Source organism: Anser brachyrhynchus, assembly GCF_964034855.1.
Source record: "Anser brachyrhynchus genome assembly, chromosome: 7".
NCBI classification, from domain to species: Eukaryota; Metazoa; Chordata; class Aves; order Anseriformes; family Anatidae; genus Anser; species Anser brachyrhynchus.
In genome coordinates this window covers 30834045-30854009 of record NC_137701.1, presented here as the reverse complement: position 1 = coordinate 30854009, position 19965 = coordinate 30834045, and the positions used below count along the sequence as shown (strand labels likewise).

At 52.9% G+C, this 19965-nt stretch overlaps 1 protein-coding gene across 1 annotated transcript in view; it reads right to left on the bottom strand.

Annotated features, from left to right (window-relative positions):
* Nucleotides 1-19293, bottom strand: part of IGFBP2 (insulin like growth factor binding protein 2) — a gene marked incomplete at its 5' end in the record, with an annotated part of 68769 nt that extends 49476 nt beyond the window's left edge. The window contains 2 exons of the mRNA XM_080598735.1: nt 10357-11320; nt 19288-19293. Coding sequence (XP_080454861.1) covers nt 10357-11320; nt 19288-19293 — 970 coding nt within the window. The remainder of the gene's footprint in view (nt 1-10356; nt 11321-19287) is intronic.
* Between the last annotated feature and the right edge of the window lie 672 nt (nt 19294-19965).

Below are 19965 nucleotides of genomic sequence, written 5' to 3'. Positions count from 1 at the left end.
CACTGAGTCCACTGAGTACATTTGTTTAAAAAGCTACGTGAAATGCGGTAAGTATTTACAGACAGACTCCCCACAAACGTAAGCAAGGGAAGGTTATCAGCTCTGGGCTCCCAAAATGTTTACTTAGTTCACAGTTATTCTGGCTACTCTTGAGTAGCTCTTTCCAAAGTCACGTGCTGTCATTTTGATGGCATTCCCTTGACCAAAACTCAACCGCAGAGGACCCTTTCCCATGGGTGTTTCCAAGCACTTTCCTACCACAGACACAAATAGGGTCCTTGCAAGGCAGGAACAGCACTATGGAAACTCATCACAGAGGTGGGAGACAGCTGAAGGTGCACGGCCTCCACCATAAAACATCCAAGAGTCAGATGTGAACGCTACATAAAACTGAAACTGCAGGAGTAATTAAAAAACCTAGTTGAATGGTGTAAGCTGAGCAGGGGCCAAGAGGCTGAGAGAAGACACCCTTGTAGAGCAGGCTGGGGCATTTTAGTGGCTGCAATTGATCTAAAACTTGGGTTCAGATCTCATCTGGCCAAAAGCCACAGCTTCAGAAGCACGTCTGGTGGAGGATGTCGGTGTACTCTGCACGTTTCCTGACAAAGGCTTGGGATACCAGTTCTTATTTTTAGTACTATTTTCATTTCTTCAAGTAATGAGTTCAGTGTTTCAGGCAGCCCTGGAGGAGCAGGAAGGACATGTCCTGTAATAAAACTAATTAATTCATGTGGAATTTCTAGCCATTATTATGAAAGTGGCCAAATTCCTCACTCCTGAAAAGCTGCCAAAATAGCCATTAATCTGGCTGTGGTCACGAGCAGGATTCCTGTGGCCTCCTTCAACACTCGACTGGCCCCCAGGACAGAGACTGCAGAAACCCAAGCGGATGTTGTGATTTCCTCGCACCGACTCCCACAGCCCGAGCTTTACTAAATAGGACCATTGCCTTACAGGGCTCCGTGCCAAATTCCTCCCGGTGCCCCCAGACCAGACATGCCTCAGTCATGTGCACAAAGGTCGAGACCTGCCAGACCTCCAAAATCAAGCAGTTTGACGGCATTAAAAGCCCTGCAGACCAACCGCTTCCACCCACCCAGCCCTGGTCATGCTCTCAATGACAGGTGCCCTGAAGGGAGCAGGGTACCGAATTTCTCCTGGACAAACTAAAAAATGTATTCCTACAGCTCCACTGGGCCTGCTAGGAGCCTGAGGTTTTTGGGTCCCATCTGCAGTCAGTGGGAAGCCAGGCTCCTCCACAGAGAAATTTCAGGCAAGAATCCCATCGACCGAAATCCCTCAATAATGCACAAGAATTAATGGAATCTGTCTTGCTCCCTGTGAGCTGGGGGTGACAGGGTCTGTGGGGTCTGGCAAGGAAAAAAAGCATGGAATAAACTTATTTCAGTCACTAAAATCAACAACAACAACAAAATGACTCAGAATACCCACAGGGAGCCAATCTATTGTGTAAGAAGGCACCATTTTGCCATAGCCTCTTTTTTTTTCCCCCAAAATTCTGGACTGCTCTTTAAATTTAGTGATGGGTTAGAGGGTTAGCCTCAAATAATACCTCTGGTGCTGTCCCACCATCCAGTCCCAAGAATGGCCAGGCTCCCTGAACACCACCACGAACCCAGATTTTCTGCCTCAAATGCCCTGTATAACAGACTGGTGGGATTTCTTCTTGTTTAAACAAAATCCTCCCCAAACCACCTCTGCACAAGACATGGAGGCAGGTTTGTTCACCATGGATAAAGGAGAAGGTCCCCTACTATGTCAATGTGTTGCTTCAGGCCTCCTGATCCCAGTGTCCACCATGGCAGATGATTTACCATTCATACCACAGTTGGATCAAGATGGTACAGCACTGATTTCCCTGCCATTTCGTCAATCTGATTCGTATTATGTTCAGATGAAGGGAGAGGACCCTCCACACATCAAGGACTGTATTAAACTCGTGGCCCTTAGTGGTAAGTACTGTGCCAGAAATAAAAGGCTCTTGGAGCTCCATAGTGCAGACAAGGAGAAGGTTCTACCACAGGACCGTTGTCCTTGACCAGTCTGACTACGAGGTGCCTTGCCAGAGCCTCAGATGGATGCTGGAGCAGTTGTTCCAACCTTCAGAAAGCAGCGGTGAGACTCGTTGCAGTGTTACCACTCAGCATTTTCCTCTCACTAGTTCAACTGCAAAGCTAGAAGAGCAAAGCGGCTGCTGTGGAGAAGGCGAATTGCAGCACCCCTGACGAGTGTCCCCAAGAAACAAGACACGATTCACCCAGGTAACTGGAATTTACTTTTGGCAAAGGCTCTGCAAGGCGAGTGAGGAGGACCAGAAGGAACAGAAAAGCACCGTGGAAAGCCACAGGGCTGTTGGGTTAGCCTCACCGCCAACAGAAATGCCACTGTGGCCAACCACCCTGACCTTACAACCCACACGGCCTACCCTTCTGGTGGCCGAGACCCAGCGGACACAAACCAAGGCACTTCAGGGAGCTCCCAACCCAGCCACCGAGGTTCATCTCCCAGCTGCCGAGCCGGATTGACCGCAATATCATCAGCTCCACAGCCTGTCCACAGATACGGGCCACAGCCCCACCACGAGCCCAACAGCGCAGGAAGACGAGGGCCCCACTCCGGCCACCCCTCCTGCTCCTCCTCCTCATGCGAAACCTGAGTTCCTCTCCCCGTTTCTGCTTGCTTTTGAAGTGCCAGATGAAACGGCAGCAGATGGAGGCGAGCAGCCCGCTCGCCGAACGCACCGAGAGACGAGCGTTTCCACATGGGCTGCGTGGGAGGCCTGCCATTGCTCTGGCTGCAAACCCCGCGCCTCCCTCCAGCTCAGCTCACAGCTGAACCGCGCACCTCGCCCCCAGCGCCGCAGACAAACCCTCGCGAATTCAAACAGAAAATCACCCCCGAGCAATTTTCCAGATGAAAAAAAAAAAAAAAGATTAAAAAAAAAAAAGTCAAATTCCAGCCAGTTTTTCTGCTTTTGCTCTTCTGCCTTCACTGGGACCACTTAGGGTCTGTACTGCTCCCCTTCAGAACAAAATTTGGGAATTCTGAAATACAGAGCTCTGCCTCCAGGAGACAGGCCACACTGGAGGACACACACATCCTCACTGGAGGCACCGAAAAGGACACCAAAAACCACAAAAATGCTTTCCACAACTCACTTCACCCACCAGTCCCCCCAAGACCGAAAAGCAAACATTCCTGGGACGCAGACATCAGATGCCCACCCCTTCCTAGTTTTAAAACAGCAAGGGGAAAACATGGGAAGGTTATCAGAAAACCTGATCACCAAGCCAAGAAAAGCCCACTAGCATGGACTGGGTCTTTCAGTACTAACCAGAAGAGCTGAGAACATACTGCCCTGACTGAAGTCTGAAAACCAAGATCTTCCAGGGAAATTTGCTGTGGTCTCGATCAGAAGTACTGGGCATTGCTTAATGAATTTTCCCTGCATTGTAGGGCTTTGGGACTCTCCCACAGAAGATGTCACGCAAGTGATTGCAACAGCACTTCACTGCTGTAGGTGCACTGCATCACCTGGCTACAAGGACAAGATGCAAGGAGGCACAGCAACTCCTCTCAAAAATCGCCTCCAGACAGTAAGGTGGTGGAGATATTATTAATTTCAAGGGCAGAGCATTAAAAATCCCCTCATACCACCTGAGCTGTTCTATCTGCAGAAAATTGTAAGGAAAAGCACGGATTTCAACACAGTCCAATTCCCACCAGCGCTTTGTGTCACTCTCAATTACAGCCCAGAATGAAATACCAAGAAATCGTTCCTCGCGGCCGGCAGAATTAATGGGATCTTTGACTACAGAGAGCACCAGGCAGTGAACTTGTTCCCTTACCAGCCAAGAAGCACAGTGCGGCTTTCTTCAGAATAAAAGCTGCAATGTCAAAAGATAGATTAAGGCTTATAAAAGTGACCTGATGTTTTTCCGTATTCCAGACCATAAGAAAGGCATGTGATTACTGACCCTTTCCTTTCTAAAACAATTTCTTTCTGTCGCAAGCTGACGCAGCAAGAGATTTTTATCTTCCCACTGCTATCTAGCTAAATACGTGGAGGGCAGAACACCAGCTACAACACAGTTCTGCAGTTAGAACAACGCAGCCCAGGCTGTCAAACGCTGAGCTGCTGTAAGGCTGCAATAAGCACGCTCTAGCCCCTTTTTCCCTTCAGCCTTCACCCCGGATAAGCACCGCGCCACGCTCGCGTGTAATGAGATGTCAGCTCGCGTGTTTAATGAGGGCACACTTGGCCAGCTCACGAATGTCGAACGCCTCCCAGCTTGCTGGTGGCGGCTGCTGAAGGTGGGCAGAGATGTTTCAGCCAGAGGTTCGGTCTGCTGAAGGCAGTTTATCTTTGCGGTAACCTTGAGAGGATGGAACGTTCAATCTAGATTTTTGGCTGGAGGAAAACAAGTGGGGCTAGATTCACTAAGCGCCTGCAGCCGTCGTTCTGCCCTCCGACCCCACAGCTCCTCAGCTCGGGATGGCTGTGGGCCAGCAGGGAAATGTGGGCTCGAATGCCCTCTGCCCAGAAGGGGACTGGCCGGGTGCCCCACACAGGCACACTGGTGCCATCCCCCCAGCGAGCACCTACACAAAGCTGCCCCGTGCCCAGTGGGACAGCTCCAGCAGGACGGACACAGACTCCAAGCACACGTTGGAGGAGCTGCAGACATCCTGACCCCAAGGGTTGCCCTGCTCCCCTTTTTCCTGTACTCCAGGGCCAGAGCTTGGGTTCCTACCATGTCCCTTGCATCAGTACTCAGCTGATCCCATACAGAAAGGATTCAGGGAGCTAAACCGGCAGAATACTCATCCTGCCAGAAAAGTGAAGATTTTGTTGGTTAATGCCTCATCACGGCCCGCTCAGGGAGCAGACCAGGACCAAGACCCACATGACAGCGCACAGGGATGTGCCCTGGGACAGGGAAGGACTGGGGCATGACTGCTGTGAGAGCAGCTCGGCGGGGATGAAAGGCAGCCAAGAAAAACCTGCACGGCATGCCAAGACCCAAAGCCTGGGTCTCTCTTCTCTTCCAGGTGCACTCCCAGAACATGCACCATTTTTATCCTCCAAATCCCCTGGCCCACTCTGCACATGTGAGCCATCATGGTGTTGCATGCCACATCACAAAGGAACAGGCACGAGGGACTAAGGTGGCTTTCTCAGCGAGACTAATGCCATCTGGTAAAGCCTCAGTCTTCCACTAAGGACACACATGCCTCTCTGGCAGATGCAAACAGTCAGCAACACCATGATGGAAAGCAGAGCCCGATGTGTTCAATATGTGCTGTTAAAGGACACCCTCCAAAGCGGCTACACGCATGCTGATTTGGGCAGCACCTTCCCGTGGAAGAGGGAGGAACATCTGGAAACTCAGCACACGCCTGAGCTCGGTCCTCCTCGTTTAACAGAAATGCTTTAAAAGCATCTTCACGTGTTACCGTTATCTTACTCTGCTGGCCTCAAACAAAAGACCTTCCCCAAAGGAATCGGAGACCCAGTAGGGATCTGGGCTGTAACCATGCCCAAAAAGCTGGAGTAGCCCAAACCATGCAGAAATGCACACAGGCCTCAGGGCAACTACTGCTCCTCTTAGCCCCTTCGTGCTGAACACGTGCCCTGGAAGAACAGGCACAGAAGTGCTGCCAGCCACCGGACAAAACCCCGTCCTCCCAAACCCGGCTGTGTCTGTGGGCAGCGATGCCACCAGCTCATCGGTCGGACACATCAACCCCAGCTAATGCTGCAGCCAGGTCTAGCCCAGAGCCAAACACAAATACACCTCTCGCATTCCAGTTTTTGCTGCTTTGCCTCCTGAATTGTTTATCTCGGTTCAATTCCTGGATGTGGATAAAACAAACGGCATGGACTTTCTCACAGACGGGGCTTCTCGCTCTTCCCTTGACAAATACCACGCTCAGCGAGCATGAGCCTGAAACCCAGAGGAAAGGAAACAACTGCAAAGGGCAAGAAGGAAACAGATCATTTGCCAAGGGACAGCATGAAAACACATTTCTCCTTTGGGCCAGAGCCTTGAAATCCTCCCAGACTCCCCCTTCCCTCCAGCCCATTTTCACACCACTATCACCCCCACCACAGCAAACGTCAGTGGGCCTGGGCCTTGGGGGAGCATCGTTTTCAAGAAGCTGCTCCACAAGGTGTTATTTATTATCTTCATACTCAAAGATGACAACCGGCCCAGGACCTGATGGGGTTAGTCCTTGACCAGACACAGCTGCTGCAGAAGAGCTTGGAAACCTGGTCCATCTACTGGCAAAGCCCCAGAGGCAACAAGGACAGACGAGCTGTATGCTTTTTCATTCACCTATCATCCTCAGAGCTGTTATTAATTGCGTTTCACTTGTAATAACTTCTTCCACAACAAAGAGCTCCGCAGCCCTTCAGTTTAGCCGGGGCAGAGCTGCAGCAGCGGCTGCAGGGATATTAACACAGCAGACTGGCTTCTTGCAGCTCTTTTCTCTGATGTCCCGTAACGCCCAAGCTTGCACAAGCCAGGCTGAACGCCTGGTTGCAGCGCTCGTCATGAACTTCTCCCATGCCCGTGCGCTTCCACCCCAAAAGGCGCCTGGCGCGGAGCAAGGGGGATGCTCCCAGAAGGGCTCTCCTCTGCATCTCACCTGCTTTTAGCAACAGAGCAAATTCACAGCCTCTGAGGCTCTGCCAGACCTGGTCACACCAACTGAGGGGGCAGAAGCTGTGGGGGCAGGAGGACAGACACACACACACGCACGTGCAGATGATGACAAATGCGTTTCCCTAGAAAAGCTGGAGAGAAGCAGAAGTCTTCCTGGCAATTCAGTGGATGTGAAAAATGTAGTCATAGCATTGCTGGCATGGTTTTCAAGTTGCTGTTAAAATTCCACTTATATTATGCTACCTCCAGCCTCAGAGTCTTCTGTGTTTTGGAGCAATACATTAAACTGTCTTTTAGCAGCTGCCTGCCAAGGGGAAATGGAGGTTTTGACATTTGACCCATAAGGAAGGATGTGTGGCATTTGGGGCTACCCAAATAAGGATTTTAGCTGGATGTTAAACCGAGCTGCTCTTCTAACAGTTAACTGTTTTGACGCTGTTTTTGTTCCATGGCAGTCCCTGACCAGGTGAAGGAGACAGCACCAGCCCTGCAAATTCAAGTTTGCCCGCGGCCATGGTCTTCGCCCAGCTCTCCTTCCATTTGGAAAGGTTGCCTTGAGTAGCACGGGCTGAAGAACACATTTGTTTTGATAAAAAGTGGGATTCTGAAGCAGAACTTAGTAGCCAGCAGTGGGTTCAGAGGGGCATCTCACTCGATTAGTACAAATATCCCAACAACACAGTAAAACAGTACTACAAAGCCACCTGAACCACACTGCCAAAGGGGTAAAAAATCCCTTAACTGGTCACTTTTGCAAAACTCTTTGAGAGACGAGTTTTAATCCTAGGACATTGTCTCCATTAGGAGAAAACCGATGTTCTTCAGCTATCCTCTAACTCGGGCAAGACACTTTGGGCCATCCGCTGACACTGCAAAGCTCTGCCCTGCTCCACCTCCCAGCACAGCTCCCGCTGTTTGCCCCGGAGCAGCACCAGCACCCCGCTGAGCCTTCGGCCAGGTCAGGTCGCTGATCCGACAGAAAAATCACCGACTTGTTTCTTGGGGCTGGCTCTCTGCAGGGCTGGCAGCATGAGACTGGGTATCCCGTGGTACCCGAAACGCCTCTCAAAGCTGGCTCTGTGTCCAGCTCCTCTTGGGTCTTGGGCCACCCCAGACCTGCTTAGCCAGAAGATGAATATCGGGGACAGGGACACGAGGGCTAACATGACGTACAGGCCGTCCTCACTCTGCTCCACGTGCCCAGTCCGTTACTCAGCCTTAAAATGGTGCTCAGACCTCCCTGCCGTGCTGAAGGAATAAATAAATACACTGGAGACTGGCATGGGAGCTCCGCGCACAATAACAACCCTCTGTCCCGTGTGCAGGCGGCTTCAGTCAGCAGCATGTAAAGTTTGTTACACGATGACCTGAAATAAACTGTAAAACAGTGTGGTCCAGTGGCATCAAAACTATTTCAGAGGCCCTGATCCCTGGAGGTGCTGAGCCTCCATCTCGCTGCCTCCATCAGCGGGAGTTCGTGCCCCCGGCTCCCCGAGGAGGTAGAGGTTCTCAGCCTGATTTCCACAGACTGCTGCTATTTTGTTCCAACATTCCCAACATCTTCAAAATACCCAAAGCCTCTTGTGCAATGAGCAACATCCCCTGCTTCCTAGCTACATGGTGGTTTATGTTACTTTCCGCCTACAACCATTTCAGGATTGGCTTTACAGACCTAAGTGGAAGACTAAACAATGCTGGAGCCACAGCAGGAGAATTTGCAGAGTTTTATTCCTTGTTTCATTTGGGCAATCCTTCTGCCTCTCATCAGGGACAAAAAAACTTGCCAACCTCTTAATTTAGGAATAGCACGAGCTCTGCATTCCAGTCCTCAATCAGCCAAAGGAGCCTTTTCAAGCTGGAAAGGGGAAAAAGGGCAAATACCTTTAAGCACATTTGGAAAAAAAAAAAAAAAGGCTCAACACCTGCCTTTTGCAGGCAAAAACCTGCTCTCGGGGCACTCGTGAAACAAGCTTGACATCAGCATTTGAAAGGGAATTCCAATCCCTGCGCTTCGGGTGCCAGACTGCTTTCCCTGTCACTGCTTTGAACGAAAAGCAAACTCTCCCTGGTATATATTTTGCAGGCATGCTGCAGATGGAAGCAGAGATGTGAGCCTGAACAGAAGAGCATCAAGTGAAGCTGGCGGATCGGGGTTTTGTTTTTGTTGTGGGTTGTTTTCTTTTTTTTTTTTTTCTTTTTCTTTTGTAATGGCTACAACAACCTGTTAAAAGTTTTGTAATCTGAAGAGAGCAAACCCTTTTCTGGATGTCCAAGCTCCTCTGCCAAGACGTGCTCGACTGTGAATATTCCAGCTGCATGTTTCACATCACGCTGGCTAAAGATGTGCCAGTATTTTTATTATTCACCCCCTATGGACATTACAGAGCACCACATACATTAAAGTGTTCTTAAACTGCGCTATTTATATATGAGTGTGTGCGCGTTACATACACACAGAGATATGGTCAAATAAATCACATGCATTGTAAAGGAGTAAGGGTAGTAAAATCAAGCAAAACATCCAGTGAAGTAATGTAAAAAATCTGGAAAAAAAAAAAAAAAGACTATAAAAGCAAAAAAGCAGCGTTAACTCAGAAAATCACCTCTTAACCCATCTCTGCAGTGCTCCCCACTCCCCCCCACCGCCCCCAGCCTCTTCCAAAAGCACAAGCCTGAAGTCAGCGCCAGATTCCTTAAATCTAAATGCCCTTGGCTTCTTCTGGAGAGCGTAAAATTCACTCCCTTGACACCCCCATTCTGTAGCCGAGCAGGGCTTCACATCCGCGTGTCCTCCGGGCTCCCGGCTCGCTGCAGCCGGGCAGAGGAGGGGGACAGCAGCGGGGACCGCGGCGGCCGCCCTCACTGCAGCCAAGCAGCGGCTTGCGGCGTGCAAAGCTCCCTGCGCCGCCGGTTTTTCTTTCTCCCTGTGTCTTCTCCCCCTCGATCAGCGAGAGCCGAGGCGCTCCCCAACCCGTGCACCGGCATCCCCGGGAGAGCTGCCTCCCGCAGCAATCGCAGCAACAGGTCAGGAGCCTGTAGCGTCCCGTCCTCCGGGATGCTCCGCTTCTCCCCGGCACCCAGTGCCCGGGCTTGGGGGAGGGCAAAGAGGGCCCCAACCTCTGCCGTGGGCTCCGCTGGGCAGCCGGCCATGGGGCCGGGGGTCCCCACAACGCAGCCCCCCCAGCACCGGGCAGCGCGTGGTCCGGTCCCGCGGGGGCATCGGTCGCCCTTCGGGGTGCCTTCAGTCCCCACCAAGCCAGACGCGCACCTCCACCTCCCGCTGCTCCCCGAAGGGCTCCCCCTCAGCTGCGCCTCCCCACGCTTCCCCCTAAATCCGCCACGGTGGCTTTTTTTCCCCATAGAAACCCCAACCTCCGCCCCGGCCCCTAGGCATCCCCCACAGCCCTGGCTGCCAGCGGGTCCCCCCGCTTTATTACCCCCACCACCACCACCCTCGGGCTCCCCATACAGAAGAACCCCCCCCCCACCCCCCTTTCTGCACCCCCAGGGCTAGCTACGACCCCAACCCCCCCCCCTTCCAGGGGATGCCCTCCGGCTCCTTCCCCTCACCCCTCCGCCCTCCCCCGCTCCCCTCTCCCGGCGGGGCCCCCCCCTTGCCCTTCCCGGCCCCACCAGGTCCCGGGGGGGGTGCTCCGGGGCTCACCTGCGGGCCGCTCGGCGCTGGCCCCGTACTCGGCGGCGTCCCTGCGGCGGGCGCAGGTGCCCTGCCCTTGCACCAGGGCTTGCAGGGGCAGCTCGGCGCCGGGGTCCGGGTAGCAGCGCAAGCCGGCGGCGCAGCGCGGCGTGTAAACGCCGCACGCCTCGGCCTCCAAGCGGGCGCACACCGGGCAGCAGCCGCAACCCGGTTCCCTCACCAGCTCCGGGCAGGGCGGCCGGGAAGCCGGGGGGCAGGCGGCCAGGCGCTCGGCCGTGCAGGGCGGGCAGCGGAACAGCACCTCGGGCAGCGCCGGCCCCGCCAGCGCCAGCGCCGCCGCCGCCGCCGCCAGCAGCAGCCGCGGCCACGGGGCCCGAGCCGCGCCGCCGCCGCCGCCGCCGCCGCACCACCGAGCCCGCCGAGCGCCATGGCGGGACTGAGGGCGCGGCGGGGCCGGCAGGTGGACGGACGCACGCCGCTCGGCCCCCCGGCGGCGCGGCTCGGCACGGCCCGGCGCGGCGCGGCGAGGGGAGAGGGGAGAGAGGGGAGAGGAGGAGAGGGGAGCCGAGCGGGGCCGAGCGGGGCCGGGCGCCGGCGGGGACGCGCAGGGTCCTAGAGCCGGCCCGCGGAGCCGCGCGCACGGCTTTTGGGGGGCGGGGGGGGGTGTTGGGGGGAAGGGGGGGGGGTGCTGGAGCCCCCGTGGGGTGAGGGCAGGCGGAGTGGGGAGCTGGGCCCCGGACTGGGGTGCTGGCCCCAGATTGGGGTGCTGGAGCCCAGAGTGGGGTGCTGGCCTCCAGGCTGGGGTGATGGCCCCAAACTGGGATGCTGGCTCCAAACTGGGATGCTCACCCCCAAACTGGGATGCTGGCTCCCAGAGTGGGATGCTCACCCCCCAAACTGGGATGCTGACCCCCAAACTGGGATGCTGACCCCCCCCCGCTGAGGTGCTCGCCCCCAAACTGGGATGCCGACCCTCAGGTTGGGATGCTCAACCCCAAACTGAGATGCTCACTCGCAAACTGGGATGCCGACCCCCAGACAGGGATGCTCACCCCAAACTGGGATGCTTATCCCCAGACTGGGATGCTGACCCTCAGATTGAGATGTCACCCCCAAACTGAGATGCTGACCCCCAGACTGGGACGCTGGCCCCCTGAGTGGGATGCTCAGCCCCAAACTGTGATGCTCACCCCCAAACTGGGATGCTGACCCCCAAACTGGGATGATCACCCTCAGACTGGCATGCTGACCCAGACTGGGATGCTGACCCCAGACTGGGATGCTGGCCCCCAGAGTGGGATGCTAACCCCCAGACTTGGATGCTGACTCCCAGACTGGGATGCTCAACCCCAAACTGGGATGCTTATCCCCAGACTGGAATGCTGCCCCCCCCGCTGATGTGCTAACCCCCAAACTGGGATGCAGACCCCCAAACTGGGATGCTCACCCCCAAATTGGGATGCTCACTCCCAAACTGGGATGTCAACCCCCAGACTGGGATGCTCACCCCAAACTGGGATGCTCACCCTAAGACTGGGATGCTGGCCCCCAAACTGGGATGCAAACCCCCAAACTGGGATGCTCACCCCCGAATTGGGATGCTCACTCCCAAACTGGGATGCAGACCCCCAAACTGGATGCTCCCCCCCAAACAGGGATGATCACCCCCAAACAGGGATGATCACCCCCCCACTGAAGGCATCAAGGGCGTTATCCCGCTGGAAATTGTCCCCAGAGAGATGGGAAGGGGGGTCACCCTCATCCCGCTGCCCCCCAGCCACATCGTGCACCCAGGCTACGTGTTTCGGGCCAAGCCCCACCATGGGGATAAAACCTGCACTACGTGCTGTCCTCCCAGTGCTTCCCTGGGGATGCGCAAAGGATGCTGCCTATGTTTTGGGGTTTTGGTGTGAAATCCCCATGTTGAACCCCAGCACGCTCCCCTCCTTGCTGCCCCCATTGCTCGGTACACCCAGAGCTTTTTCAGTACACGGGGTATCATGCAGACGTGACTGACTTCTTCATTAGTTAAAAATGTTAATAGCAAAGCCAAGGGAGCGCAACCGGGCTAATGAAGCTGGAAACCTCTGTTAACGTCATCGTGGGATTATATGGTTAAAGTCGGGCGCTGAGCGATGGAGCTCCTCACCCGCGGGAATGCCGGCTTTGTGGCACTTAGCGTTAGCATTTTCTGCTGCAGGTTTGCTGGTGTTTGGGTTTTTCTTTTCAAATCAAGGAGAACGCAAAGTGCAGCTGCTGATGCCTCTCATGCAACACAACGCTCGGCACGGGATTACTCATGGCCTTGGAGTTTTATAACACATTTGTTTGCGGGAGCCATGAGCCCAGAGAGGAAACGGCGGTCTGCGGCATCTGCACGCTGCAAAACCCACGGTGTGCGTCCGGCACCTAGCACACGTTCCCATCCACTCCCCCAGAAAATAACTCAGGTTTTACAAGGGTTTAATCAGGCAGGGTCCCTTTCTCTGACCACCCATCACGCTCTGCTATGTTGTTATGAAAGAGCTGCCAGCTCGCTTTATTTGTTAAATCCTACAGCCGCATCTTTGCACCTCGTGGTGATTTTAGCCATCCTGGTGTCACTTCTGGAGGAACCTGGTCACTTTTGGGTCCCCGTGGCAGCAGCATCTGGTTGCAGCACTCGCTGCTCGGAATGCAAGGGACTCCAAAACTCCAAGCCAACAAAAACATTGCCCTGAAATTAGAAGCAAATAATCAAGATATTTTTGTTTTGCTTCATCACTTCGTGTTACAAAATCCCCTTTTGCATGACAGAACCAGAATTTTCGCCTGAGTGACTCAAGAAAGTCACTTTAAAAGCCAAGAAAAAAGAAAGACAGGAAGAGAAGAGAAGAGAAGAGAAGAGAAGAGAAGAGAAGAGAAGAGAAGAGAAGAGAAGAGAAGAGAAGAGAAGAGAAGAGAAGAGAGAGAAGAGAAGAGAAGAGAAGAGAAGAGAAGAGAAGAGAAGAGAAGAGAAGAGAAGAGAAGAGAAGAGAAGAGAAGAGAAGAGAAGAGAAGAGAAGAGAAGAGAAGAGAAGAGAAGAGAAGAGAAGAGAAGAGAAGAGAGAACAGAAGAAAAGAAAAGAAAAGAAAAGAAAAGAAAAGAAAAGAAAAGAAAAGAAAAGAAAAGAAAAGAAAAGAAAAGAAAAGAAAAGAAAAGAAAAGAAAAGAAAAGAAAAGAAAAGAAAAGAAAAGAAAAGAAAAGAAAAGAAAAGAAAAGAAAAGAAAAGAAAAGAAAAGAAAAGAAAAGAAAAGAAAAGAAAAGAAAAGAAAAGAAAAGAAAAGAAAAGAAAAGAAAAGAAAGGAAAAGAAAAAAGAAAAGAAAAGAAAAGAAAAGAAGAAAGAAAAGAAAGGAAAAGAAAAAAGAAAAGACCAGCGCAGACTTTGCATTTGTTACTCCTACAAATCTCAGGGTGGGAAAATGGGACGCACAGCACACAGCAGCCCCTCAAAGCCTCCCTTTAGCACGGATTTGAGAGCAGATGTTCCATAGACAAGGGAGCGAGTTATTCTCGCTGCACACTCACGACTTCTCGGGGGGGGGGGGGGGGGGGGCTCTCCGTACCTTTTTTATGATCTGCCGTTGACTTCACTAATGACTCACATTTGGTTCCAATGAGATATTTTCATATGACTAATGAATCTATATTTGGAGGCGTAAGAGGGTTTGGCTAATTATCTGTTGCAGCCAGTTAAATATTCCAAGTATTCAAAGTAGGTTTCTTCCAGTGGCAAGCGCTGTGCCCTCGTGCTCTCTGTGCTGCTGGGGCTGTAAAAGCAGCCCGGCACTTTGCCTCGTACCAGGCTGACATCTGGGTTTCTGCGTGTGTGAGCACAAGAGATGGCCTGAACTTAATTATAAAGTGAACCGATCCTGCATTTTTTAGGTGGCCGGCAGGTCATTCCCCAAGGGAGGATTGAAACCCGCTTCTTCAGCAGGCGCTTGATGCTTGCGAGGCCCGTTTCGCTGGGGCGCTTGCTGGCGTGCCATTAATAACTCCTGGCAGGGGCAGATGCCCGATAAGCACCCTGCTGTCGGCTGCTGGTGCACAGATGGGTTTTCCCCAGGGAGAGCTTGGAGCCGGCGAGGGAAGGGCAGGGAGAGAGCCGAGGGGGAGGGAAGGGGCTTCCCGAATTGCAGCAGGACCTTGCACGTAAGGATCCTGCGGGGAAAGAAACGCGCAGCTCCGACGAGGGAACCAGCCGGCCTTCCCTCTTCGTAGCCTCCATCGTAGGTGCCGAGGCCGCCCCGTGGTTTTTTATCGCCGCCGCTTTCTTTGTGCAGCGGCGCCGGTGCAAGCGCGGCGGGGCAGAGGCTGCCCGTGTTCTCCCACCACAGACCTCTCCTCACAGCTCCTCCGAGCTCCTCGGCCGGAGGAGAACAATAAAGAAGATTTTACAGCTGTTGTGCTTGTGGGGGGAGGCGAGGAGAAAACAGCTTGAGTGCCCATGGCCGGCTATAATTTCTCCAGTGGGTCTTTGCTGACAGTTTTAGGATTAACAAGTGAGCTCTGTTCCCAGGCATTTACCCCTGTGCATAAGCTGGCCTGTTTGTTCTCAAGGGTTTATTTTACCCTACAAAATATGGCATTGCCAAACAGATGTAGGCTTGTTCCTAGAAAGGCAAGTTATAACTGAAGCCGCATCTCACAGAGGCTTTAGCCCTCGGGATTGTTTGTAAATGCTACAGTATTCCTCCGACCCTTTTCAGGGCAGTTTTTTCCCACAGACGTGCTGGTCGGGTCTTTTATGGCTCTGTCCTTTGTCAAGGATGAATTAAGAAAAATAAACTCGCAAACACAAAGTGGAGGCCCAGCCCGGAGATCCTCTTGCTCCCAACCATTAAGAAGTATTTTACAGCGCTGGGTGGGGGAAAAAAGAAAACAATGTGTCCTCCTGCATTTTTCTCTCCCTCATTTTTAGCTCTAGGGGTAAGGAAAAAAAAAATAAGAAGAGGAAAATAGAAAAAAAGAGTCTTGGTATTTTTGGAGGCCTCCCGTTCAAGAGGCTGACACAAAGCACTTTCTGTCGAGTGCTGCAAAAAGCCTCCTGCCTCCCAGAGCTGCCCAGGAGAGGGGCAGGTGATGAGGAAGGGAAGGCGGTGAGGAGGAAGGCTGCGGGGATGTGCTCTGGTGCTCAGTGGTCAGCCTCTCGCTTTCTCCCCAGAGATTTGGCAAACTGGCCATGAGCGAAGGGGAAGAGGTTTGCAGAGCACCGTGGGCTGGGGTTCGCCACACGCCCACAGCAAAGCGCAGCCCATCTGCGTCCTGTCGGCCCCACGGCCCCCCCTTCCCCAAACTGCTCTCCCCAGGTGCCTCATCCTGGGCAGAGTTCAGATGTCAGCAGAAGGGTCAATTATAGGCCAGTCCCTTTACATGGAGCCTATCTAAGATGTCTTTAGAGCAGCCCTAAACTCATTATCTGTGAGCCTGAGCCAGTAATTATGAATGCTTTGGCCTGGGCTCGTTTGTTTAGGTTTCTGTAGCACTGATTAGAGATCAGCAGGCTTAAAGTTCGTGGGAGGGCATGGAGCCATGGTGGTGGCTCCAAGCCGTGGTGTTCCCCAGTAGCCGAACCTCTCGCTCATCCCTAAGCATCCCTCCAAGATGCCAGCATTAGTCTCAAGGGTAAAAAGCAGCTTGAAACCAAGCAGCTGGCCAGGAGGAGGTGATGCAGAAAGGATTAAATACTGACCTAGGGCAGTCAGGCACCGTGACTCGGGTTACAGGGACAACAAAACAAGAGCAGAAAGGATTTGTGTGGGCAGTGTCCCCGACTTCAGCCGGTACTGGGTTAATTGCTGTTGAAAGAGGACCTGGTGAGGATGAAGGAGATGAAGCTGAGGGAGGGGAAGGAATATCTTTCAGCTCAATGAGAGGTAGCAGCACATCTCTGCAGAAATATTCCTACTTTAATCAAATCTCTATCTGAAGTGGGTGGCTAAAGGACCCTGCGGTGGTGTGAGAGCCACCACATTGCTTACACCTGCCAGCCACAGAGCCTCCCGGCCTGCTCCTTCTCCTCCATGAGGATTTAGGTCAAATCTGACGAATCTGAGAATCCAAAGATCCCTTTGACGTTTATGTCGACAGGCTTTCCCCTGTGTCTGGTACCCCTCGAGCAGGGCAGTGGGGTGAAAGCATTTCAAAGCACACGTAGATGCTCAAGAATGTTATTAGCAGCATCAGCCAACATTTCCACTTGCTTTGTATTTGCTGTTGGAAAAGTAATAACAACTCTGGAGAATCTACTCAGGAGAGAAAACAGCTCTTTCCTCGGCACCATGCTGCGATGCTGCTTTGTGTAACAACACTGCACGCGGGAGCGGAGCAGAAAGGGGCTGCAGCCCCGTGAGGAGCCGGGATTGCTGACACAAGCCCACGGAAAGTGCTACAATGGAACAGGATGAAGGCAAAGGAAAGAGTGGTGCGAGTACGTAGCAAGAAAAGACTCCAGCTGCTGGTCTCTAGCTGCCTGTGTCAAAGCCTCCTAGGGGAAGTAATTTTATTTGCCTCATGGGACGAATAAAACAAGCACTGGAAAAAATACAGGGAACAGTCTCATATTGGCAGGGGACAAGACAGACCATTCAGATCTCAACCCAGAGCACAGAGCTCTCCGAGGGCAAGGGAAATATTTGAAGGTGCACCAAAATTCACCCCTAACACAAAGGAAACCCCACGCCCTTGCAGTCTGCTGGCTGTTGGGAAGCAGCAGCTGTTCCTGGACCAGGAAACACACGGGGCCGTGCTGCCTTCGGCCCCGTATCTGTTTCTAAAGCAAGAACTTCCCCAGTGCCCTGGTAGTGCGTTCACACCTCTCTCAGGTCTGAATCTCTTCTGGAGACGGGGCTGGCACACGGGGAGATGCAGCCAGGAGCAGGGGACGCAGCGCTTGCAGGCCCCCAGCTCCCCTGGCCTCAGGCAGGCCCTGTCCCACCTCTGCTCAGGGACGGGGGCAGCTCCCACTCATGGGGCACCTTGGAGCAGCGCCAGCTCTGCCCTTCTGCCTCCAGACACAGCCCTGGCCCTCCTCAGCAACAGCACAGCAGAAAGGCAGGGACCAGGCCTGTGCGAAAGCGCTTCTGTTAGCTGCCTGGGAGCTCCTCAGGAAGGATGAACGTCCCCTGGTGAGCATCACGGCCACTCGACTGATAACGGTGCTCAGCTAAGAAACTGGCACAGAGACGCAGGACCTCAGCTGAGGGGATTCGATGGTGGGCTTCAAAGCACACCACCTGTGGGAGGAGGTGAGCTGGATGGTCTCACACTGAGGTAAAGCTGTGAGACCTCCCGTGCTGGTGCGGCCCTGCTGAGACCTGGAGCCCGGCTGGTGGGTTCCCCCAGCAGGACACTCCTGTGGCAGCCAGTCTCTGCGTTTCTTTGGCACGTTTATACATTTATACACGAGCAGCAGTATGCAGCCCACAGGCAGGACCCCTGCTGCGATCTTCTGCCCAAGCACCTCTGCTTGTTCCTGGCTCGTAGCTCTGGACCTTGCTGGTTCCTCTTACACACATGGAGCTGGGCTAATGAGCTCGCCTCTTCCTTGCCAGCCTGCCAAAGAAAATGTACGACAGAAATAACAAGGGTGGGTCCCCTCTGCCCAAGGCTGTGGACTCCTTCCACACCAAGGAGAGGTCCCCAGGTGGCCCTGCGACCAGCACCTCCTGAGGCCTCCCACCACAACCAAGCAGGTGCTGTACAAAGTAGAGGGCTGCGCTGGAGACCACCAGAGAGGTTTCCTTCAGAGCTGGAAAACGTTGCCCACAGCCTTGTCCAGTCCAGTTTTGAGTATCTCCGGGGATGGAGATCCCACAGCCTCTGTGGGATTAACCACTCTCCCTGTGAATTATGCCCTTTATACCTAGTCAGAACTTCCCTTGCAGCAGCCCGTGTCTGTTGCTTCTCATCCTTCCGTGGTGCCTCTCTGAGGAGAAACCTGCTCCATCCCCTCAGAACCCTCCCTTGAGAGACCCGAGTACAGCAATCAGCTCTGGCTCTGTCTTCTTCAGGTTGAACAAATCCAGCCCTCAGCCTCTCCTCATCACTTGCTGTCACATGTTAGTAATTAACTGAAAAATTTGTATCCTTTCATTTCAGATTCTGGTGTCTCACTCCACAGTAGAGCACAATTTTAGGTTTATAGCTCTATGTTTATTTCCAAGGAAATTTTACTAGCCTGATGTACAAAAGCTACTTAAACCTTAAAATGAAGTCATCTCTGCTGCAGAATACAGCCCACTAATTAACCCTTCACAAAAACATCTCAGCTTAGGTCCTAAAGGACGAGCACTGGTGTAGCCCATTGCAAGGTTAAAGGGCTCTTGAGGAGATACCGGGAAGGATCCCGAACATGGGTTTGCATGGACATCAGAGCTGCCTGAGCCAAGGTCCATCACGTTGCTTTGGAAGCGATCAGACATTAAAAATGAGGCTGCTCCCACTCAAATAAACTAAATTTGGATTTTAAGTGCAGCCCCGCTCTGCAAAGCAGCTCTATAAAAATGTCATTGCGGGACTTCCTGTTTATTGTCTCTCGCAGGCTCCAAATGAAACCCGTTCCACTAAAAAGAGACCTTTTGTAAAGAGCCATCTGCAAATGCAGGTTCTCCTCCTTCACCCACAGCTCTGAAACAAAGGCTCCAAGTCCACCTCCCCAGACCCTGTGCAATACCCTGGCTTTTGGGATACCCACCTAGCCAGAACCAGCTAATCAGCTTTCTTGCTCTGTGCTGGCTCCATCCTCCTCCGGTGTCCGTCTGTCCCGTGGGTCAGTCTGTCCTTGCAGCACTGTGCTGGGGCTGCACAGGACTATGGGAACAGCCAAGAGCAAATGTGACCTTTAGCTTAGGCAATAGATGGGTTACTCTCTTTGTACCTACTAGAACAGCTGTGAGATGGAGTAAAACCTACTTACCTTCATTGCAGGCATTGGGATTTTGCAAAAACCCCTAAGAGAGCCAGGAGTCTGGACACGACAGGCATGTAATAGCAGATGAGTACACGGTTTCCTCTGGCATTGTCGACTCTCCCAGCCTGCAGCACGTACAGCCCAATTCTGACCCTTTAGAGAAAGCAAATGCATAACAACCGGTGCTCTTCTTCCACAGCATCTTTTGAGAGTTGAACCACGCTTTAAATCACTTTGAAGATGCACACCAGTAATTCGTCCTGAGAACGAAAAGAGACCACTCCCCTCCCCAAAAGCCAGAAATATCTGCTTTATTTCAAACTTGCAGGTTTTTGTTTGTTTGTTTGGTTTAATTTAGTTAATCTGATGAATCCCCACAGCCAGGTATGAGAGTGAGCAATGCACATCCTCAGAAAGCAGGGAACAGGGCTAGGCCCCTGTCCTGCAGCACATGGGACCGTATACCTGCCAGCTGGAGCAGTAACAGGTAACAGTTGCATGTAGGGATGCACTACAGCTATAAAAGAGCAGCAGGAACAGTTTGAGCAATGTTTGTGCACACCTTGGGTGGATCTGCTCCTTCTTATAGCTGGCAGCCTGGGGAAATTGCAGCTTTTCCAGGGAATCTGCCTTCAAGATCCAAGCCCTCGTGCTCCAAAGTGGACGAGGCAAGAAAGAGATGCT